Raw genomic sequence first — 22126 nt, forward strand, 5'->3', positions numbered from 1 at the left:
GTTGTATACAATCGAGTCAAACTTCACAAACCAGAATTCAATCCCCGCCTGAATTGACTTGACTTTAGAAGAGCTGGTGGTGGCTCAGTCGATAGCAGAATCTCGACCGACAAAGGTTCTCTTCTAGAAAGTAGGATTAGTGTGAAGTGAAGTTAAACTACGTAAGGGTTCATGGAAATAGGGCTAATTCTGCTAAAGCAAGCCTAGATGTACTTACACCAGCGTTTCTAGAACGGATAAAACCAAAATTGCAAGATCCAAAGATTTAGGTAACTCTCACCTCCTGCTTTCTGAGGTGGGTTCAGTGTTTGAGTTTTCCAGTATTGATTTCCTGTAATCATATAGTTGAGAGACCAATATCCGTAAACTAACAATGTAAAAAAGCAAATTTAACATGAAGGATTAACGCCTTGCAACTTCAATAATTAAGATCAAAAGTCGTAACTGTCTTGTCAGAAATTCCGATCTTAGTTGCACTATTTAAGAAATTGAAAAAGTCTATAAAATGTTAAAAAAAATAGTTGTTACCCCTTTCTGAAAGAAAAATCGACACAGAAGCACAACTCCTTCATATCTGTTGCAGCCCCTTGCCCCACCTTTTGACACTGATTGGTTGTTTCATTACATTCAGTACTGGCCTGATTAATGTCTGGTGTTGAATCGAAATGCAATACACTCGGAGAACAGTGGCAATTCCAAAAACTTTAGTGTGGGTGAGCCTGGAAACAACTGGGTGGGCAAGCACCCTCCGATTAAACTGCAACTGGTGAAGCACCCCGGTATCAGCTGTTGTCTACACACTCTTCAGTTTCAGACACTTGGTGGCCTCCACCACTGGTCTTCTTCTTACCCAGTCACTCATTTTTTGTGGACGACGTGCTCTAGGCAGATTTCTAGCCATGCTGTACTTTTTGTTTTTGTTTCCTAACAACCGTTTCCCATGGACTCCAAGGGATATTCATTGTCTTGGATGTTTTCTTGTCTCCATCTTCTGACTTTTGTTTTTCAACCACCTTTTCACTGAGTTGTTTGGAGTGTTCTTTTTGTCGTCATTGTGTAGGTTAGGCAACCATGTTGACTCGCCATAAGTTGGACTGTCCAGATATAAAATTGAATTTAGACTACAATCAAAAGAAACCACGGACAGGTGATGTCTACTGAACTAATATGGCACTTCTAAAGCTGATGGAACATTAGAAATTTTACAAATGAGAGCAGAGCCGTTTCTTGTTATATGTGGAATATGTAGATTCATAGGGCTCCTGAAGCCACTAACACCGTACCCCAAGGTGCAGGTCGAGCCTCAATATATTCGGTGGAGTATTAACATTACCTGATTGTTACTAAGCTAAACCCCATTATTTTATTAATAAAGCACTTGTAAGCTTAAAAATTAAATGTAGAATATAAACCAAACTAAGCTAAATTGATAAGGAAGCTTTGATTTGTGTTTGTAGGGGAATCAATTCAAAATCAATGATTATCACTATAGGCTGTTGTGTTGCGTAATACGTGACGTCTACCGTAGGTATGATGGGAAGACTCACTGACAGCCACACACCATGTTGAGAGTACAATAACAGTAGTCAAAGCCACATTGATGTCACCAAAAAGGGCTTATCCCTCTAATGCTGAAAAAGGTAAAAAGAAGAAAAATGTACACAGAATAAAGGTAAAGTATTTATTAACAATGTTGCAATGGATCAGAGGCAGGAAGCAACAGAGTAAAACAACTTAATTACTGTTCACAAGTGGATTTTTTATGTAGGTTATCTGCATCTTTACTTGAATATTTTATTTGTTTAAAACTTTTTACTTCAACTCACTACATTTCAAAGGAAAAAAAAAAATCTGTGCTCAATACGATTATATATGGTGGCAAAACATATTCTTACCAAATTCCACTTCTTTGTATTTCAGTTGTTTTGCCATTCTCCACTTTGACTGTTGATTTTTTTCTGCCAATATAGGTTTCTAATAATCTTAATATCTTTGCTGCTTAGACTTATTTGGTGTAAGCTCCACATTTCATTCCCTTTCAGAACCTGGGATACACAATTGTAATGCAAAAAGGGGCTTGTATTTTCTTATCTCTTTCTTTCTTTTGTAGGTGATATCATTTTAATCTTCTTTTACATGTATTTAGAGAAGAAAAGAAAAAAGTCTTCTACGGATTTTTTTTCTTCACTAATCTATTTTACGTGAGAAGCTTACATACTTCAGGGCTCCATTTCAGGACTATTAAAGAAGAAAACATAAGCACCACCACAGATATTACCAATTTACTGACAAATCAATAGTATTTTAATGGCATCTAATTAAAATTAAACTGTCTGTGAAATGTTAAAGGGGTTAACCATCCACCCAAATGCTGACTCCTCTATAGAAATGTAATATGTCTGTGGAATGTTAAAGGGGTTAACCATCCACCCAAATGCTGACTCTCCTCTGCTCAAAACAGCACCTGCATGTCGTGTCCACAGTTACACTGCTTTTCTTGCTTACCACCAGGCAGTTCATGTGTGTTGGAAGGCAGCAGATGGAACAAGTGAATAAAATGAAGTGAAAAACTTACTCCACTGCTTTCTGCTTTCTCATCCTTACATACATGTTATTGATTGAACTGAAATTTAAATCATTGATTAAATGTTTTAAAATACTGTCAATATGACAATTCATAAAATCATTTGGACTTCCTAACACACAGGATTTCTTTTTAATTAATCATATTATCCTTGTCACATAACAACTTTGATCTGTGCATTTCAGAAACCGTTTTCCACATGAAGAAAACGCAAACAGAATTGATAGGGCTGCCCAAGATTAATGAATTATCTTAATATACTGCTTATTAATACATTTCCTACAAGTCATAAAGACCATCACACACATCAAGGACGTGGTTTTCCCCTTGCATGAATTTTCAGATGGGATTTGAGGAGGGCTGATCGGTTGAAGCTCTTTCCACACATGTAACACTGGTAAGGCTTCTCCCCGGTGTGAATCCTTTGGTGTATTCTAAGGGGTCCTGACTGATTAAAAGTCTTTCCACATTCAGCACAGCAGTAAGGCTTTTCTCCAGTGTGAATCCTTTGGTGGATTTTAAGGTGGGATGACTGGTTGAAGGCCTTTCCACACTCTGTGCACTCATATGGCTTCTCCCCAGTATGAATCCTCTCATGAATTTTAAGGTTAGTTAACTGACTGAAGGCTTTTCCGCACTGCATGCAACAGTATGGTTTCTCTCCTGTGTGTATCCGTTGATGTGACTTCAAGTTTATTAAATAATTAAAAGTCTTCCCGCATTGGGAACAACTGAAGCGCTTCTCTCCCGTGTGATGTTCCATCAAACTGATGTGGTGTGTGAAACTCTTACCTGAGTCAGTGCTTTGGTTATGTTGATGATGAATAACCCATTGTGGTATATAACTATCCTCCGACTGCTCCTGGACTGTGAAATTACTGCTCTCCATTTGCACCTCCTCAGAAGTGTTATTAACTGAAGCACGCTCTACATTAGGTGCTTCTACTAATACGCGAAAATAGTTCTCAGTCTCAGAGAGCTCCTCTTTAACAGGGGGAGTTCCACAAACCTGAACCTCTTCCTTAACAGGATACAAGTTCTGCTTCCTGTAAGTCCCTAAAAAGTGAGAACTGCCCGTTTCACTGTGCCTGAAGCTTTGCTCAGGGTCCATTTCACGAGAGAAGGTATTTGAAGTGTTCTGGAAGGTTCCATGTAAATTCTGGTGAAAAAGTTGTTCTTCCCCTCGTTGCTCTTCTTTTTTATGATTTAGAGGACTGTCTTCTTTCAGTTCTATGAGAAGAAAGACGCAAATTTAAGTCGGTCATATTCTCATCTTGTTAAACCCAAATGTAACTAAACCAACACTGAGATTTTGCAAGCATTTCTATAAATTTAAAATCATACAATCACATAAAATAGTAAGTGTACCCCATGAAATGGGCCCTCAAATGTTACAGATGACAAAACATCAAGATTTGATCTTAATTTAAACGAAAGTGACAGCACAAACACCTACATTTACATTTTGTAGTCCACCCTATGATTTAAATATACATAACTGCAAATTGTACATGTGGAAAAAGAAAGTCCATCCTTACATTTATCACTGAATCAAGCACCTCGAATTAGAATCAGGTTCAAATGATTAGCACATCATTAGAGCGGATCTGAACCTGTCCTACTGGATCCTCAGGCACTTAGTTTGTCTTTTATTTGTTGCTGAAGTGTGCATTATCACCATGCCGAGACCAAAAGAGCTCTCTCAAGCCTTCAGAAAGGAGGTTATAGATGCCTATGAACCTCAGAAGGACTTTAAAAAGATCTCCAAACAACTGAAAATCAATTATTCAACTGTCCGGAAGATTACCTACAAATAGGAAAGATTCCAAACAACTGCCAACACATTCAGGCCAGACCTCCACTGCAAGATCAGCCTGAGAGCAGAATGCAAGATGCTGAAAGAAGTCTCAAAGAGACCCAGAATTTCATCACAGGATTTCCAGGTAGCTCTTTCCATTGCTAATATCAAAGTACTTGAGCCTACCATTTGAAAGAGGCTGTGGTGACACAGATTTGATCTGCAGGAGTGGTGTGCCTGGAGGAAACCTTTGCTGTCCAGAAAGAACATCAAGCAAGGCCAAAGTTTGCCATTGAAATCCTAAGCAAAGGCCAGGACTTCTAGAACAATGTGCTTTAGACAGGCAAGGCAAAGATAGTTATTTAGTGTGGCTAAAGCACCAAGAAACTTATTCTGTGAAAACAAAAGACAGCATTTGACCAGAAGAACCTGATAACAACTATAAAGCATGGGGATGGAAATGTTATGGCTTGGGGCTGCTTTGCTGAATCAGTTCCATCAGAGCATGGAGTTAACCATGAGAAGGAGGTGGCACAAATTAGATGTACATGGGAAAGTAGGCCAAGAAGAAGCTTTTACTGTCCAGAAAAATATAAAGGCAAAAGAAGAGTTTGCCTACAAACACCTAAAGAAAGACCAGTACTTGTGGTTCTGTTTATATATATATATATATATATATATATATATATATATATGTATACATACATATGTATACATACATACATACACAGGGTAAGTCAAAATTATGTTAACACTAATGGTAGTTCTATGTATATATTTATATACAATTTCTGTGGAAAATTTATGAGCCACATATGGTACGTGTGTTGAACATGATGGCGAACAGGTAGAGACATCCCTGTAAATCATCTTGCACATATGAAGTATGTTTTGTGAATAAATTGTTTTTGCCATTGAAATGTTAACATAATTTTGACTCATCCTATATATGTATCCTCTTCAATAAAACCCCTGTGTGCGTCCAGGTGTCCGTGTGTGTGTCTTCTGGTGAAGTGCGCATGCGCGGGCCGCGCCGCACATTGTACCGTGCCCTGCCCATGCGCTCGGCACCGTGGACGCAAACACACTGGAAGCTGGGCACACAGTGAATGGCCTAGACGCTGCCGCACATGATAAGCAAATAAAGCACACACACTGGAAGCTGGGCACGCGGTAAATGGCCTTGCCACGGCTGCGCATGATAAGAAATAAAGGACACCATTGCTGGGGAGAGTGCTGATTGGGTAGCCGTGGCCGCGCACATAAAATCCGTTGCTGGGGAGATGCCACACATTAAATAATCAGCTGCACGCCAGCACAGATTAAAATACTTGCTGGGGAACTGCACAGTACTTGCTGGGGAGACGCCACAGGCACGATTATAAGCAGCACGCCACACATTACATCAGTTGCTGGGGACACTCTGCTGATTGGCCACTGTTGTGACAAAAAATTAAAGTCATATTACGGACAACAAAGCCAGTATTACTATCAGAGAAAATTACATCCATTTTACGGAAATACAAACCAGTATTACTGCGAGAGAAAATTAAAGACACACAATACAGTGACGCATATTACAGCCACATACAAGCCAGTATTACTGTAGGAGAAAATATTACGGACGTATCTACTAACAACATGCCACCCAAAAAAAGGACACGTCAAGTAGGTCAAAAGACACAGACAATCAAATCCTTTATAAGCAACATCTCCTGGAAGAACGGTCAGCTCAACAAGTAAACATCAACAAAAGAAAGGCTGAAAGACAAAGAAAAATGCAAGCAAATAGATCGATTGAAGAAAAAGAAAATGACCGTCAGAGAAACGCTAAAAGAGAAAGACTCAGAAGAGCAAACCTTAGAAAAAGTTGGCATTTACTTGCCAGAACCAGTATTCAGCCACGGTCAGTTATATGTTGCATTATCAAGAGTAAGAAGTTTTCCAGATGTTGTTGTTAGCGTTGTAGATGGTCCTGAACAAGGCAAACTGTTGCCAAACTCAGACAGAATATTTACAAGAAACGTTGTCTATAATGAAATTGTATAGAAACATTTCATGAGGTAAAAAAATAGAAAATTTTACCTAAATATCTTCTTCAGATATTGTGTCTTACAGATTGTTACAAAGTTATACACTAAGGCAATATTAATTATACTTACTGTATTGTCATATACGTTTCTATTTTATTTTTATTATTTTACTTTAGGCTTCTTGCAAAAATATTTTTGACAAAAAAAATTAAGACAAGAAACAGAATGAGGTCAAGGTCCCTTGCCATTTAATATAGACTGTCCCTACTAATGTTTATGCACTACTGTTCTAGCGCCCGTTATTGTAACGGGCTTAACGTCATATATATATATATATATACATACATACATATATATATATATATATATATATATATATATATATACACACTCACCTAAAGGATTATTAGGAACACCTGTTCAATTTCTCATTAATGCAATTATCTAATCAACCAATCACATGGCAGTTGCTTCAATGCATTTAGGGGTGTGGTCCTGGTCAAGACAATCTCCTGAACTCCAAACTGAATGTCAGAATTGGAAAGAAAGGTGATTTAAACAATTTTGAGCGTGGCATGGTTGTTGGTGCCAGACGGGCCGGTCTGAGTATTTCACAATCTGCTCAGTTACTGGGATTTTCACGCACAACCATTTCTAGGGTTTACAAAGAATGGTGTGAAAAGGGAAAAACATCCAGTATGCGGCAGTCCTGTGGGCTTAAAATGCCTTGTTGATGCTAGAGGTCAGAGGAGAATGGGCCGACTGATTCAAGCTGATAGAAGAGCAACTTTGACTGAAATAATCACTCGTTACACCAGGTATGCAGCAAAGCATTTGTGAAGCCACAACACGCACAACCTTGAGGCGGATGGGCTACAACAGCAGAAGACCCCACCGGGTACCACTCATCTCCACTACAAATAGGAAAAAGAGGCTACAATTTGCACGAGCTCACCAAAATTGGACAGTTGAAGACTAGAAAAATGTTGCCTGGTCTGATGAGTCTCGATTTCTGTTGAGACATTCAAATGGTAGAGTCAGAATTTGGCGTAAACAAAATGAGAACATGGATCCATCATGCCTTGTTACCACTGTGCAGGCTGGTGGTGGTGGTGTAATGGTGTGGGGATGTTTTCTTGGCACAATTTAGGCCCCTTAGTGCCAATTGGGCATCGTTTAAATGCCACGGGCTACCTGAGCATTGTTTCTGACCATGTCCATCCCTTCATGACCACCATGTACCCATCCTCTGATGGCTACTTCCAGCAGGATAATGCACCATGTCACAAAGCTCGAATCATTTCAAATTGGTTTCTTGAACATGACAATGAGTTCACTGTACTAAAATGGCCCCACAGTCACCAGATCTCAACCCAATAGAGCATCTTTGGGATGTGGTGGAACGGAGCTTCGTGCCCTGGATGTGCATCCCACAAATCTCCATCAACTGCAAGATGCTATCCTATCAATATGGGCCAACATTTCTAAAGAATGCTTTCAGCACCTTGTTGAATCAATGCCACGTAGAATTAAGGCAGTTCTGAAGGCGAAAGGTGGTCAAACACCGTATTAGTATGGTGTTCCTAATAATCCTTTAGGTGAGTGTATATATATATATATATATATATATATATATATATATATATATATATATATATATATATAATGTAGCATGCAGCCAAGACGCCACCACACTGGAAGGATCGGCGGAGCAAGCGTGGCCAGAGTGTTACCTCCCCGGGACACTAGATGGCAAACCATTTGGGTTGCAGCGGCCTCGGACTCCGCATGGGTTCATTGAGGTTGGAGTTTGGAACTTGTGTGTGTATATTTTATATATATATATATATATATATATATATATACACACACACACACACACACACATATATTGTATATATACCTTAAGTAAAGGATACGTGTCTGTGCCTCTTTCTGGATGCTATGTTTCTGTCACTCCATAACTCAGGTGCGGCAATAAAATTCATTCCATTTGTCATTCCAATAGATGACACATGACAAGCATTAACACTGCTATTACGAATCCCATACTAAATGGCATAAAACAGAGACGTATGCATTTCATGTATCATTTTAAAGGGTGGTGCATCACAAACATTAACACTGCTATTACGAATCCCATGCCAAATAACATATAGCAGAGATGTATGCATTGCATGGTGCATTGCAAACGTTAATACGAGAGATCTACATTGATAACTTAAGAGTTCAACCAGTCTTAGACAGGTAGCACTGCTAGTAAGTAAACAGAGAGACAGGAAGATGTGGCAATTGATGTCTAAAAGAAAGCTACCACATACTAAAGAAAGGTAATCACTATAAGACAAAATTGCCTTGAAACAAGGGTATTGAGATTAAATATACACTATTTGATTCTGAACACAGCCATGATCTTAATTAGGCTGTGCACACTTATGCAACCAGGTTTTTGTACGCTTTCGGATTGTTTCCCCACTACAGTTTCAAATTTGTTTCCTTTTAATATGTTGCCATTTTTAATGTTTTGTATTCATAAAAAAGGTGGAAAACATTCTATCATGACTTATCTTGGTTTGATATTTTATTTATTTTTACTTCACAAAAAACTTCCATTTGAATAAGGGTGTGCAGACTTTTCCACTTTGTCACTAGTGTAGTTTCACTGTCAAACCACCAACAATCCCACTCATCATCTTGTATCACTGCACGGTGTGTATACACAGCACTGAAACACAGTGCATTACTCTTTTAACATACCATTTTGAAGTCTCACTAAATCCTGTCCAGGTACATGGTTAGGTCTGTGCCTTTATCAGCAACACCACTGGACAATGCTCCATACCACTGCCCTCTCACGCATACAACCATCTTGGCACTCATCCACCAACAAACCTATTGAAATCCGCAAAACACTGTGAAATCATACACTCACACGGAGGGAATGTGCAAATTCTACATAACGGGGACATTAAAGCAACAAGGCAGCATGGCTAACCACTGCGCCACCGTGCCTTTCGTGCAGTGCATACATCTCGCTTACCCAGCCCGCTTCTGCCACTATCGCTCACGCACGCGGTTTCTTTTTGGCTCCACTCCTGCACCGTCTGCGGTAAATCCTTATGACCTCTGGGTACGCCTTTCGATCGCGTTTCCTCGACGTGTGCCGTCACTTCAGTAGCGCCAACTAGACGGCAGCGCGGGGAGTGGAAAGTTTCGCTGGTGGCAGCCGGTGAACCGTCCCGGACAGCGCGTGATCCTTGTGGACGAGTCTGTGTCCTCCCAGTCGCACTTAAACTTGACACATTACAGTCCGAAGTACGCAGATATTTCCGCATGGACCTCACTTCACTCCTGGACAGGTGCAACTGAAGCTTGAGACTCTCAATTTCCTTCTCCTTTTCGGACATTTCCAACAAAAAGCCTGCAAATCTGTTGTCCACGGAATGTGTGAAGTTTAATAATGCGGAATCCAGTGCCGCTTTTAAAGATGCAAAATGCTCTTCAAAGAGGCTGCAGGAGAATCTGGGCTCCATGCCGGGAACGGGAGTCGCACAGTTTACTGGAGTGCTCTCTGTGTTAAACGCAGACGATGGAGCTGAGGGGCTCCGAAGGGAATCGGTCGGTGATTATTCAAAAATTTCAGAACAAAGACTGGTGGTTCTGAGAAGACCTCCAGGACGTCTTTGTAAAAATACAATTATCCGCGGTTTCCGTATGGTAAGGTTGGCAATTCTCAGCCAGTTCTCTGCCTATTGGGTGGCGCCATTTGATCTGCAGTGTGAAGCAGGAATCAGAAAAGAGACACGCCCACTTCCGCTTAGTTGTATATTCAAAACAATAAAACGTCAGACTTCCGGTATTCTATTCAAAGCGTCATTACGTCATCGGAGTGCTGGGATGCAACTTGTGCGTCCTGAAAAAAATAACGGTTTGCCTGTTTTTACAAATAAAATCTAGCATTGACCCCTTATCGTTTAAATAATTAAATACTAATTCTTTCATGTGTGAAAAGGGGTGTCAACCTGCTACTTTAAAGTATCAAGAAAGAAACTCTTAGAAAGGTAACGAAGATAAATGCAGTTTTTCCAAGTCGGCTTTAGACACTTTTGTTGCAATATCAGCCATGATTAGAAGACATGTTTAATTTTTGCGTGATAATATTGTTAACCATTTTGATTGTCTTAACAAAACAAACGTGTGTTATATAAAACAACCCTATTCAAAGCATTTTTATAATTCAGAACTGGTGCAAATGCATTTTGAAAAAAGAAAAACACGAATACGTTTTTCCTTCAATATTTTTTACACAAAATGTCACTCATTTCCTTAATCTTCATTAGACTTTTTATATTACCACAGCGACTTTAAGAATGTTATTACAATGCACAGAATTTAATATACACCCACCTAAAGGATTATTAGGAACACCTGTTCAATTTCTCATTAATGCAATTATCTAATCAACCAATCGCATGGCAGTTGCTTCAATGCATTTAGGGTGTGGTCCTGGTCAAGACAATCTCCTGAACTCCAAACTGAATGTCAGAATGGGAAAGAAAGGTGATTTAAGCAATTTGGAGCGTGGCATGGTTGTTGGTGCCAGACGGGCCGGTCTGAGTATTTCACAATCTGCTCAGTTACTGGGATTTTCACGCACCACCATTTCTAGGGTTTACAAAGAATGGTGTGAAAAGGGAAAAACATCCAGTATGTGGCAGTCCTGTGGGCGAAAATGCCTTGTTGATGCTAGAGGTCAGAGGAGAATGGGCCGACTGATTCAAGCTGATAGAAGAGCAACTTTGACTGAAATAACCACTTGTTACAACCGAGGTATGCAGCAAAGCATTTGTGAAGCCACAACACGCACAACCTTGAGGCAGATGGGCTACAACAGCAGAAGACCCCACCGGGTACCACTCATCTCCACTACAAATAGGATAAAGAGGCTACAATTTGCACAAGCTCACCAAAATTGGACAGTTGAAGACTGGAAAAATGTTGCCTGGTCTGATGAGTCTCGATTTCTGTTGAGACATTCAAATGGTAGAGTCAGAATTTGGTGTAAACAGAATGAGAACATGGATCCATCATGCCTTGTTACCACTGTGCAGGCTGGTGGTGGTGGTGTAATGGTGTGGGGGATGTTTTCTTGGCACACTTTAGGCCCCTTAGTGCCAATTGGGCATCATTTAAATGCCACGGGCTACCTGAGCATTGTTTCTGACCATGTCCATTCCTTCATGACCACCATGTACCCATCCTCTGATGGCTACTTCCAGCAGGATAATGCACCATGTCACAAAGCTCGAATAATTTCAAATTGGTTTCTTGAACATGACAATGAGTTCACTCTACTAAAATGGCCCCCACAGTCACCAGATCTCAACCCAATAGAGCATCTTTGGGATGTGGTGGAACGGGAGCTTCGTGCCCTGGATGTGCATCCCACAAATCTCCATCAACTGCAAGATGCTATCCTATCAATATGGGCCAACATTTCTAAAGAATGCTTTCAGCACCTTGTTGAATCAATGGCACGTAAAATTAAGGCAGTTCTGAAGGCGAAAGGGGGTCAAACACCGTATTAGTATGGTGTTGCTAATAATCCTTTAGGTGAGTGTATACAGTATATTAAGTGTGTAATCTGGCATTTTGTATCATATTCTTAATTTTAAATGTTTCTTCAAAACCTCCAAATGTACTGTGAACAAAATTAAAATCTAAAAATAAAAACTGGGCACATCAAGTATTGGTTTATCAAATTTACACTTGAGGACCAAACAGTGTATAGGGGATTCACCAAGTATTCAGACCACGCCAGTTTCTGCACACTACATTGTGTTGTACATTTATTTTTCAATGGTCATATTTGCCATTTCTGACAATCAATTTACAGTCAATAACCCATAATAATAAAGTGAAAACACGTTTTCAGAAAGGTCCACAAATTTATTAATAATCAAAAAATGAAATCTCTCATTCATGTAAGCATTGCAACCCCATGCTGTGGTACTCCAATTTGTGCTCACGTGTATCCTGCTTACTTTAATTATCCTTGAGCTTTTTCAAGAACTTGATTGGAGTCCAAAGGTGGAAATCATAAAGATGTGTATCTGTGTATATAAAGTCTGGATGTCTTCACAGAAACCAAGCCATGAAGTCCAAGGAACTTTCTGTGGACCTCTGCAATTAATTTGTGGTGAGGTATAGATCAGGATTTTCTTGTTTTATTTTATTTGATATACTTTATTAATCCCCAAGGGGCAATAGGAACTTCTTCTTCTTTCGGCTGTTCTGTTAGGGGTTGCCGCAGCAGATCATCTTCTTCCATATCCTCCTGTCCTCGTCATCTTGCTCTATAACACCCATCACCTGCATGTCCTCTCTCACCACATCCATAAACCTTCTCTTAGGCCTTCCCCTTTATCTCTTGCCTGGCATCTCTATCCTTAGCATCTTTCTCCCAATACACCCAGCATCTCTCCTCTGCACATGTCCAAACCAACACAATCTCTCATTTCTGACCTGAGCTGACCCTCTAATGTCCTCATTTCTAATCCTATCCATCTGCATCACACCCAATGCAAATCTTAGCATCTTTAACTCTGCCACCTCCAGCTCAGTCTCCTGCTTTCTGGTCAGTGCCACTGTCTCCATCCCATATAACATAGCTGGTCTCGTGACCGTCTTGTAGACATTCCCTTTCACTCTTGATGATACCCGTCTGTCACAAATCACTCCTGATACTCCTCTCCACCCATTCCACCCTGCCTGCACTCTCTTTTCCACAATAAAACCATTGTTAAAGCTCTAAGTGTTCCTAGGAGCACAGTGGCCTCAACATGGTGAGATAGAAGAAACTTGGAACCACCAGGACTTTTCCTAGAATTCCCAAATTGAGTAAATGGCAAAGAAGGGCCTTGTTCAGGGAGTTGACCAAAAAAACAAATTGTCTCTCTAACAGACCTCCAGAAATCCTTTGTTAAGATTGGAGAACCTTAGCAGCAGTCCATCAATCGCTTGTTCATGGTAGAGTGCCTAGACAGATGCCACCATTAAGTAAAAGGCATTTGACGGTTGAAAGGACTTTGAGAGGAGGAGGAAAAAGATTCTCTAGTCTGTTGTGACAAAAATTGAATTCTTTGGGCAGACCTCCAATCATGGTGATGGTGTCTGGCAAAGACAGGCAGTGCTCATCACCTACCAAATACCATTGCTATGGTGAAGCCTGGTGGTGGCAGTATCATGCTATGAGGGTACAGGGACAGGGAAACTGGTAAGTATTGAGGGAACAATGAATGCAGCCAAATACAGAGAGGTCCTTGGAAAAGTAAAACAAGAGGAAGTTAGCATTTTAAGTGTACTGTACATTTTCTGAGCCAATGTTAATACATGTATGGGCCACTGGCTCGCTTGCCCGTAAAGGACAGTGTCACAGGACAGAAGCATGCAATCACAGGCCTGTGTCTTGGTTCTACGGGCCAACACCTTGTCTTGGATTACAGGTTACTGAGGTGCGTTCACACTCTCTAAAACCTGCACCAGAGCATGCAATCTCAGACTGGGGTGATGGCTCATCTTTCAGCATGACAGTGACCTGAAGCATTTAGCCAAGATGATGCTGAAGTGTCTTTGGGGCAAGTCTCTGACTGTCATTGAGTGACCCAGCCAAAGCCCAGGCTTAAACACACAAAACACCTGTGGAGAGACCTGAACTGAACAGTTGATTCCCATCTAATCTGACACATCTTGAGAGGATCTGATTGCAAGAATGGGATAAACATCTCAAACGCAGGTGTGCAAAGCTTGTGCAGACTTCCCCACGAAGACTCAAAGCTGAAATTGTTGCCAAAGGGGCTTCTACAAAGTACTCAATTAAGGGTCTAAATACTGCTATGAGTGAGAGATTTCAGTTTTTGATTTGTAATAAATTTGCAACCCTTTCTGAAAACATATTTTCACTTTGTCATTATGGGTTATAGAGTGCAGATTGATGGGCAAGAGTGGCAAATGTATCCATTTAAAATTAAACCTACATAATTATAAAGTGACGGGGTGTGCATCCTTTCTAAATCTACTGCCTAATAGTCGTTATATACACACATTTTCTGATCCTGCATGCTCCACTACTGGGTTGCAGAGAGCATCAGCTTACCCCAGCATCATCAAGTGCAATGAATGGTGTGCCAATCTATCCCAGAGCACACACAGACACTAAGCTGAACTCATGCCCAATGTGTAGAGTTTTGTTTGGTTTATTTTTTTTAAACACACCATATTATAGCTGTCTCATAACTTTGTTTTCTACAGTCGTGACCAAATGTTTTGATAATGAAACAAGTGTTGGTTTTCACAAAGTTTGCTGCTTCAGTGTTTTTAGATCTTTTTGTCAGATGTTTCTATGGGATACTGAAGTAGAATTACAAGCATTTCATACGTTTCAAAGACTTTTATTGACAATGACATGAAGTTTATGCACAGAGTCGATATTTGCAGTGTTGGCCCTTCTTTCTTTTTCAAGACCTCTGCAATTCACCCTCTCATGCTGTCAATCAACTTCTGGGCCAAATCCTCAATGATGGCAGCCCATTCTTGCATAATCAATGCTTGGAGTTTGTCAGAATTGGTGGGTTTTTGATTGTCCACCCGCCTCTCGAGGATTGACCTCAAGTTGTCAATGGGATGAAACATCTGGGGAGTTTCCTGGCCATGGACCCAAGATGTCAATGTTTTGTTCCCCGAGCCATTCAGTTCCCACTTTTGCTTTATGGCCCGGTGCTCCATCCTGCTGGAAGAGGCATTGTGGGTCACCAAACTGTTCTTGGATGGTTGAGAGAAGTTGCTCTCAGAGGATGTTTTGGTTCCATTCTTTATTTATGGCTGTGTTCTTAGGCAAAATTGTGAGTGAGCCCTGCACTCCTTTGGCTGGAAAGCAACCCCACACGTGACATGAATGGTCTCAGGATGCTTTACTGTTGGCCTGACACAGGACTGATGGTAGCGCCACTCACTTTTTCTTTTTTTCCAGATGCCCCAAACAATCAGAAAGGGGATTCATCAGAGAAAATGACTTCACCCCAGCAGTCCTCAGCAGTCCAATCCCTGTACATTTTGCAGAATATCCATCTGTCCCTGATGTTTTTCTTGGGTTTCTCTGCTGCCCTTCTTGACACCCACCAGGCCATTCTCCAAAAGTCTTCACCTTACTCTAACCTGCCTGCTGCCATTCCTGAGCAAGCTCTGCCCTGGTGGTGCCCCCAGCTGAATCAACTTTAAGATATGGTACTGGCATTTGTTGGTCTTTCTTGGGTGCCCTGAAACTTCTCTGTTGTAACTCAGTCAGCATGACAGAGTGATCTCAAGCCGTGTCCTCCTCGACACTTTCACCCGTGTTAACAAGAGGATCACTGAAATGACGTCAGCAGGTCCTTTTGCGGCAGGGCTGAAATGCAGTGGATTTTTGGGATTAAGTTAATTTTCGTGGCAGTGAGGGACTTTGCAATTAATTGCAATTCATCTGATCACTCTTCAGAACATTCTGGAGTCTATGCCCAGAGGAGACTGGGCGGTGTAATGGTCTAGAATCCCTGCAGATTTTATTTTGTCTCTCCAGCCGTCTGGAGTTTTTATTTTTTAATTTTCGGTCCTCCCTGGCCATCGGACCTTACTCTTATTCTATGTTAATTAATGTTGACTTATTTTATTTTCTTACTGTGTCTTTTATTTTTCTATTCTTCATTATGTAAAGCACTTTGAGCTACATTTTTTGTATGAAAATGTGCTATAGAAATAAATGTTGTTGTTGTTATGCAAATTGCCATTATAAAAACTGAGGCAGCAAACTTTGTGAAAATTAATATTTGCATCATTCTCAAAACTTCTGGCCACTACTGTACAGTATATTGCACAAAATGTAAAGTTTACACTAGATCGCTCGCACAAAACATAAAGAGCTGGAATCGTGGGTTATTTAAAAAAAACATTTAGGTACTCACTTAATTTTCTAATAGTCACACAGAGCGCTTTAAACATCAACACTGTGGTTTTGCTCTTTCATGGATTTTCAGATGAGATTTGAGGAGGGCTGACTGGCTGAAGCTCTTCCCGCACACAGAACACGGGTACGGCTTTTTCCCTGTGTGAATACTTCTGTGTATTTTGAGGGGTCCCGACTGATTGAACGTCTTGCCGCATTCAGGACAGCTGTAAGGTTTTTCCCCAGTGTGAATCCTCTGGTGGATTTTAAGGTGAGTTGACTGGTTGAAGGACTTTCCACACTGAGTGCACCTGTATGGCTTCTCCCCGGTGTGAATCCGTTCATGGATTTTAAGGTTAGTTAAATGACTGAAGGCCTTTCCACATTGCGCACAACTGTATGGCTTCTCCCCTGTGTGAATCCGCTGGTGAGACTTCAGATTTATTAAATAATTGAAGCTCTTCCCACACTGCGGACAACTGAAGCGCTTCTCTCCCGAGTGCTGCGTCGAGTGTTCCTGCAGATTGGTGTTTTGTGCAAAATGTTTAGCAGGCACAGTGTGCCGGTTGTGTTGATGATGAATTACCCAACGTGGGATATAGTTCTCATCCACTCGCTCCTTATGCATATTCACCTCTACTTGACTGTACTGCTGTTGGACTGTGAAATTACTGCTCTCCATTCGAACTTCTTCAGGACCGTCAATAGCCAAGTGACTCTGGGCAGCAGACTCTACAGAAGGTGCTTCCAGTTGAACGTGCATATACTTCTCCATCTCAGAGAGCTCCTCTTTAACCTGAGCAGATCCACAAACCTGGTTTTCTTCTTTAAAATTATATGAGCTCTGCTCACTGCAAGCCCCCAGGAAGTGAGATTCGCTTGCTTTCAAATCCTTCTGTACGTTCTGGCCGAAGCTTTGCTCAGGGAGGCCTTCACAAGAGGACGGATTTGGTAGGTTCTGGAGTGTCGCATGAAGGTCCTGGTTAAAAGGCTGCTCTTCCATAGTCATAATTTCTCTAGTGACTGGCAGTGTAGCTTTCTTTATGTCTGTGTATAAAAAAATTGAAAAGGCCAATTAAGGTGTGTATCTTCAAATATTTGTAAATACCTAACATTCTCAAATAACTTAAATACAATTTAAGGTCACAGGGTGCCAGGGTCTGCCGAACAGCATCAGGAACAAAGTAGAAAAAAAAAAAAACCTGAGCAGGGCACCAGTCCATCGAAGTCCAAAATGAAATGAAATGAAGATTTGTATTATACATTTCTTTATCTAGGGTGGCACGGTGGCGTAGTGGGTAGCGCTGCTGCCTCACAGTTAGGAAACCCGGGTTCGCTTTCTGGGTCCTCCCAGCATGGAGTTTGCATGTTCTCCCCATGTCTGTGTGGGTTTCCTCCCGCAGTCCAAAGACGTGCAGGTTAGGTGCATTGGCGATTCTAAATTGTCCCGTGTGTGTGTGTGTGTGCCCTGCAGTGGGCTGGCGCCCTGCCCAGGCTTTGTGCCCTGTGTTGGCTGGGATTGGCTCCAGCAGACCCCCGTGACCCTGTAGTTAGGATATAGCGGGTTGAATGATGGCTGGATCGGCACCAGATACCAGTTAAAACAAGTTTAACTATTGTATTTCTTAAAACCCCCATATAGGAAGTTAAAAATAATGACTGGCTTACTTCGGATAGGAAAGATAAAAGAGTGAAGAGGATAAATTCCTGCATTGCCTTCTATGTTGTAAATGCTAATGATGTGAGTAATGGCATCCTTCTAAGGGCACACATGAGGGGCACAGAAACATGATAAAAAAAAGTTGGGGTCAGGACTTTCAATAATAGCTCTGCCACTGTGCCCTTCACTGAAAAGTCAATTATCATGAATAATAAGATACAAAAGAGGAGCTGGTTAATGCCTGTGGATGATTTGTTCACGTCTTTTTTGGTGAACTCTACTCTTACTTTCAAGATAGCAAATATTAGACAAATTTTGATAAGAACAGGCCATTCAGCTCAACAAGCTTGCCCACCCTATTCACGCAGATTATCCAAAATAACAATCTGAAGGTCTCTAAAGTCTTACCGTCTACCACACTTCTTGGACATTTATTTCATGTGACTATGGTTCTTTGTGTTAAGAAAACCTTTCTAACATCCGAAATGTGCCCTTAACACGTTTCCAACTGTTTCTCTGTGTTCTTATTTGTATTAAAGTAACAGCTGGGATCCTCTGAACTAACTCCTTTCATAATGTTAGACACTTCGGTCCTGTCCCCTCTTAATCTCCATTTGGTTCAACTCCTTCAGTCTCTCCTCATAGATCACATCACTCAGTCCCAGAATCCCTCTAGTTGGTTTTGTTTGAAAATATTCTAGTGCTGCTATGTCTTTTCTGTAATGGGGAGACCAAACCTGAACAAAGAACTCCATGTGAGGCCCTCACTGATGACTTACAAAGCTAAAATGACCCCTCCCTTGATTTGAACTCCACACACCATGATTTATAACTTAACATTCTGTTAGCTTTCTTGATCACATCAGCACGCTCTCTGAATGTAGATAGTGACAAGTCCACTGTGTCTCTCCCAGGTCCCCCTCATAAATGATGCGTTTGAGTTTAAAACCACCCAGTGTGTATTCAAACTTAACATTTCTACTTCCTACATGTAATATTTTACATTTACTAATAAAGATGTATGTTAATCATTCTGCCACAGAAAATGAATGGCTGTAGAAATCATTGAAAACCCAGTACTGCCCTAACATACAAATCTGTTAGATGAATGTTTGTAAATGTTCCACCACATCTACATTTGTGCTTGAACATTTGTGAACCCTTTAGAATTTTCAATATTTCTGCATAAATATGACCTAAAACATCATCAGATTTTCACTCAAGTCCTAAAAGTAGATGAAGAGAAACCAGTTAAACAAATGAGACAAAAATATTATACTTGGTAATTTATTTATTAAGGAAAATTATCGAATGTTACAGATTTGTGAGTGGCAAAAGTATGTGAACCTTTGCTTTCAGTATCTGGTGTGACCCCCTTGCAGCAATAACTGCAACTAAACGTTTCCGGTAACTTCTGATCATTCCTGCACACCAGCTTGGAGGAATTTGAGCCCATTCCTCCATACAGAACAGCTTCAACTCTGGGATGTTGGTGGGTTTCCTCACATGAACTGCTCGCTTCAGGTCCTTCCACAACATTTCGATTGGATTAAGGTCAGGACTTTGACTTGGCCATTCCAAAACATTAACTTTATTCTTCTTTAACCATTCTTTGGTAGAATGACTTGTGTGCTTAGGGTCGCTGTCTTGCTGCATGACCCACCTTCTCTTGAGATTCAGTTCATGGACAGATGTCCTGACATTTTCCTTTAGAATTCTCTGATATAATTCAGAATTCATTGTTCCATCAATGAAGGCAAGCCGTCCTGGCCCAGATGCAGCAAAACAGGCCCAAACCATGATGCTACCACCACCATGTTTCACAGATGGGATAAGGTTCTTATGCTGGAATGCAGTGTTTTCCTTTCTCCAAACATAACGCTTTTCATTTAAACCAGAAAGTTCTATTTTGGTCTCATCCATCCACAAAACATTCTTCCAATAGCCTTCTGGTTTGTCCATGTGATCTTTAGCAAACTGCAGACGAGCAGCAATGTTTTTGGAGAGCAGTGGCTTTCTCCTTGCAACCCTGCCATGCACACCATTGTTGTTCAGTGTTCTCCTGATGGTGGACTCATGAACATGAACATTAGCCAATGTGAGAGAGGCCTTCAGTTGCTTAGAAGTTACCCTGGGGTCCTTTGTGACCTCGCCGACTATTACACGCCTTGCTCTTGGAGTGATCTTTGTTGGTCGGCCACTCCTTGGGAGGGTAACAATGGTCTTGAATTTCCTCCATTTGTACACAATCTGTCTGACTGTGGATTGGTGGAGTCCAAACTCTTTAGAGATGGTTTTGTAACCTTTTCCAGCCTGATGAGCATCAACAACCTTTTTCTGAGGTCCTCAGAAATCTCCTTTGTTCGTGCCATGATACACTTCCACAAACATGTGTTGTGAAGAGCAGACTTTGATAGATCCTGTTCTTTAAATAACACAGGGTGCCCACTCACACCTGAATGTCATCCCATTGATTGAAAACACCGGACTCGAATTTCACCTTCACACTAACTGCTAATCCTAAAGGTTCACATACTTTTGCCACTCACAAATATGTAATATTCGATCATTTTCCTCAATAAATAAATGACCAAGTATAATATTTTTGTCTCATTTGTTTAACTGGTTTCTCTTTATCTACTTTTAGGACTTGAGTGAAAATCTGATGATGTTTTAGGTCATATTTATGCAAAAATATAGAAAATTCTAAAGGGTTCACAAACTTTCAAGCACAACTGTATTTATCTGTAGCAGGCTCCATAAATAACTACTAATAGATTATAACAGATTTGTGAAGTAGCAACGGTTCATGATTTTAAAGGGCAATAACACATGCTGGGTTTCTTTAGTTTCATGCCTACTAAACATTAAAGATTTCTGTTTCATCCACATATTAAGAACCTTTTCAAAGGCCAAATTGCCAACTTCATATGCAAATAACCCTTACCGGAAGTAACCGGCTCTCTGCCAGGCACTGGCTCTGCGAGGAACCACACAACCCAGTGAAGTGTCACTGCAGAGCCGTTATATTTTAAGAGTGTGCCATCACTAATCAATGTGCAAGTCCCGTTTCAGAACCGTTTTATTGATTTATTATTGAAGCGAAACCAATATTCTCAGGATCCTCCGTTAACTCCTCTAGCTGCACAATACTTCTTGCTTACCGATCCCTGCCGTGCCACAGTCGCTCATGCCCGTGCTCTCCCTGCATCTCCAGCTGTGCACCGCCTGTGGTAAATGTCGGTACACTCTGGCTGCTTGTTTCAGCTCCGTGTGCTCGGTCTGGACCGGTGCTGTTATTCGAGGAGATGACACATCAGCGGTAAGTGATCGACAGCTGGAAGTAACCGCTGAGCCCCGCTGGCCACAGTCCGCCCCGGGAACTCGAACCGCTCTCGAGTCGGGCCGTGTGGTCGCTGTCTTCTCCTTATGGACTGCGCTGAATTGTTGCGCCTTACCGCTCGCTGTTTGTCCACCTGTCGTGGACGTCATGAAGTTAAAGTCGGCGGTGCGCAGGTATTTCCGCATGGACCTCACTTCACTTCTGGACAGGTGCAGCTGAAGCTTCAGACTTTCGATTTCCTTTTCCTTTTCGGACATTTCCAATAGAAAGTCTGCAAATCGGCTGTCCACAGAATTCGTGAAGTTTAGCAGTACGGTATCCAGAGCAGCCTTTAAAGAGGCAAAGTGCTCCTGAAAAACGCTGCAAGAGAGCCTGCGCTCCATGTCAAAGCCTCGAACCCCCGTTTATGGGATACTTTTTTGTGTTAAATCTGAAATAATGGGAACGATCGGCTTCGAAGGAAGTTGGCAGGTAACGTTAGTGCACACACTTTCCAGAAGATTCAGAAGAATACTCAATAGGAATAACGACCGGCTGCCGAAAGGTGAAATTCTCCACGACTTTGCACAATGGGGATGTTTTTCTCTTTGGCTTGTTACCTGTCCTGGCTGTACATTATGACAGTTGTATGAAGCTGGCATTGGAAAAATGCCCGCCCTCTTCCGCTCGACTGAAAAATTCATAAAAATAAAAGTCACCGACTTCCGGTTATCTGACTCCTAACGGTGTGTC

General features: G+C 41.2%; 1 protein-coding gene across 2 annotated transcripts; it reads right to left on the reverse strand.

Moving 5' to 3' along the window:
* Positions 1 to 1667: 1667 nt before the first annotated feature.
* On the reverse strand, positions 1668 to 22037 carry LOC120536849 (zinc finger protein 3-like). Of its 2 annotated transcripts, XM_039765367.1 has the most exons (3): positions 21216 to 22037; positions 16411 to 17438; positions 3726 to 3814 (listed from the first exon to the last, which is right to left on the reverse strand). In XM_039765367.1, exons 1-2 carry the CDS (start codon positions 21775 to 21777, stop codon positions 16447 to 16449), a joined length of 1554 nt encoding a protein of 517 aa, XP_039621301.1. In that variant the 5' UTR covers positions 21778 to 22037; the 3' UTR covers positions 3726 to 3814; positions 16411 to 16446. The 2 variants fall into 2 exon arrangements, with proteins under 2 accessions (XP_039621302.1, XP_039621301.1); XM_039765368.1 differs by lacking the exons at positions 16411 to 17438; positions 21216 to 22037 and adding an exon at positions 9456 to 10828 and having other exon boundaries at positions 1668 to 3814.
* Between the last annotated feature and the right edge of the window lie 89 nt (positions 22038 to 22126).

Source organism: Polypterus senegalus, chromosome 10 (genome assembly GCF_016835505.1).
Source record: "Polypterus senegalus isolate Bchr_013 chromosome 10, ASM1683550v1, whole genome shotgun sequence".
Taxonomy (NCBI): Eukaryota; Metazoa; Chordata; class Cladistia; order Polypteriformes; family Polypteridae; genus Polypterus; species Polypterus senegalus.

What these genes read in the sequence shown, in the direction of transcription:
- LOC120536849 (XM_039765367.1), bottom strand. Translation starts at nt 21,777, where the DNA reads ATGGAGCGCAGGCTCTCTTGCAGCGTTTTTCAGGAGCACTTTGCCTCT. An exon ending in CTGTGGCACGGCAGGGATCG is followed by an intron (nt 17,439 to 21,215) that starts GTAAGCAAGAAG and finishes TTTTATACACAG; the next exon opens with ACATAAAGAAAGCTACACTG.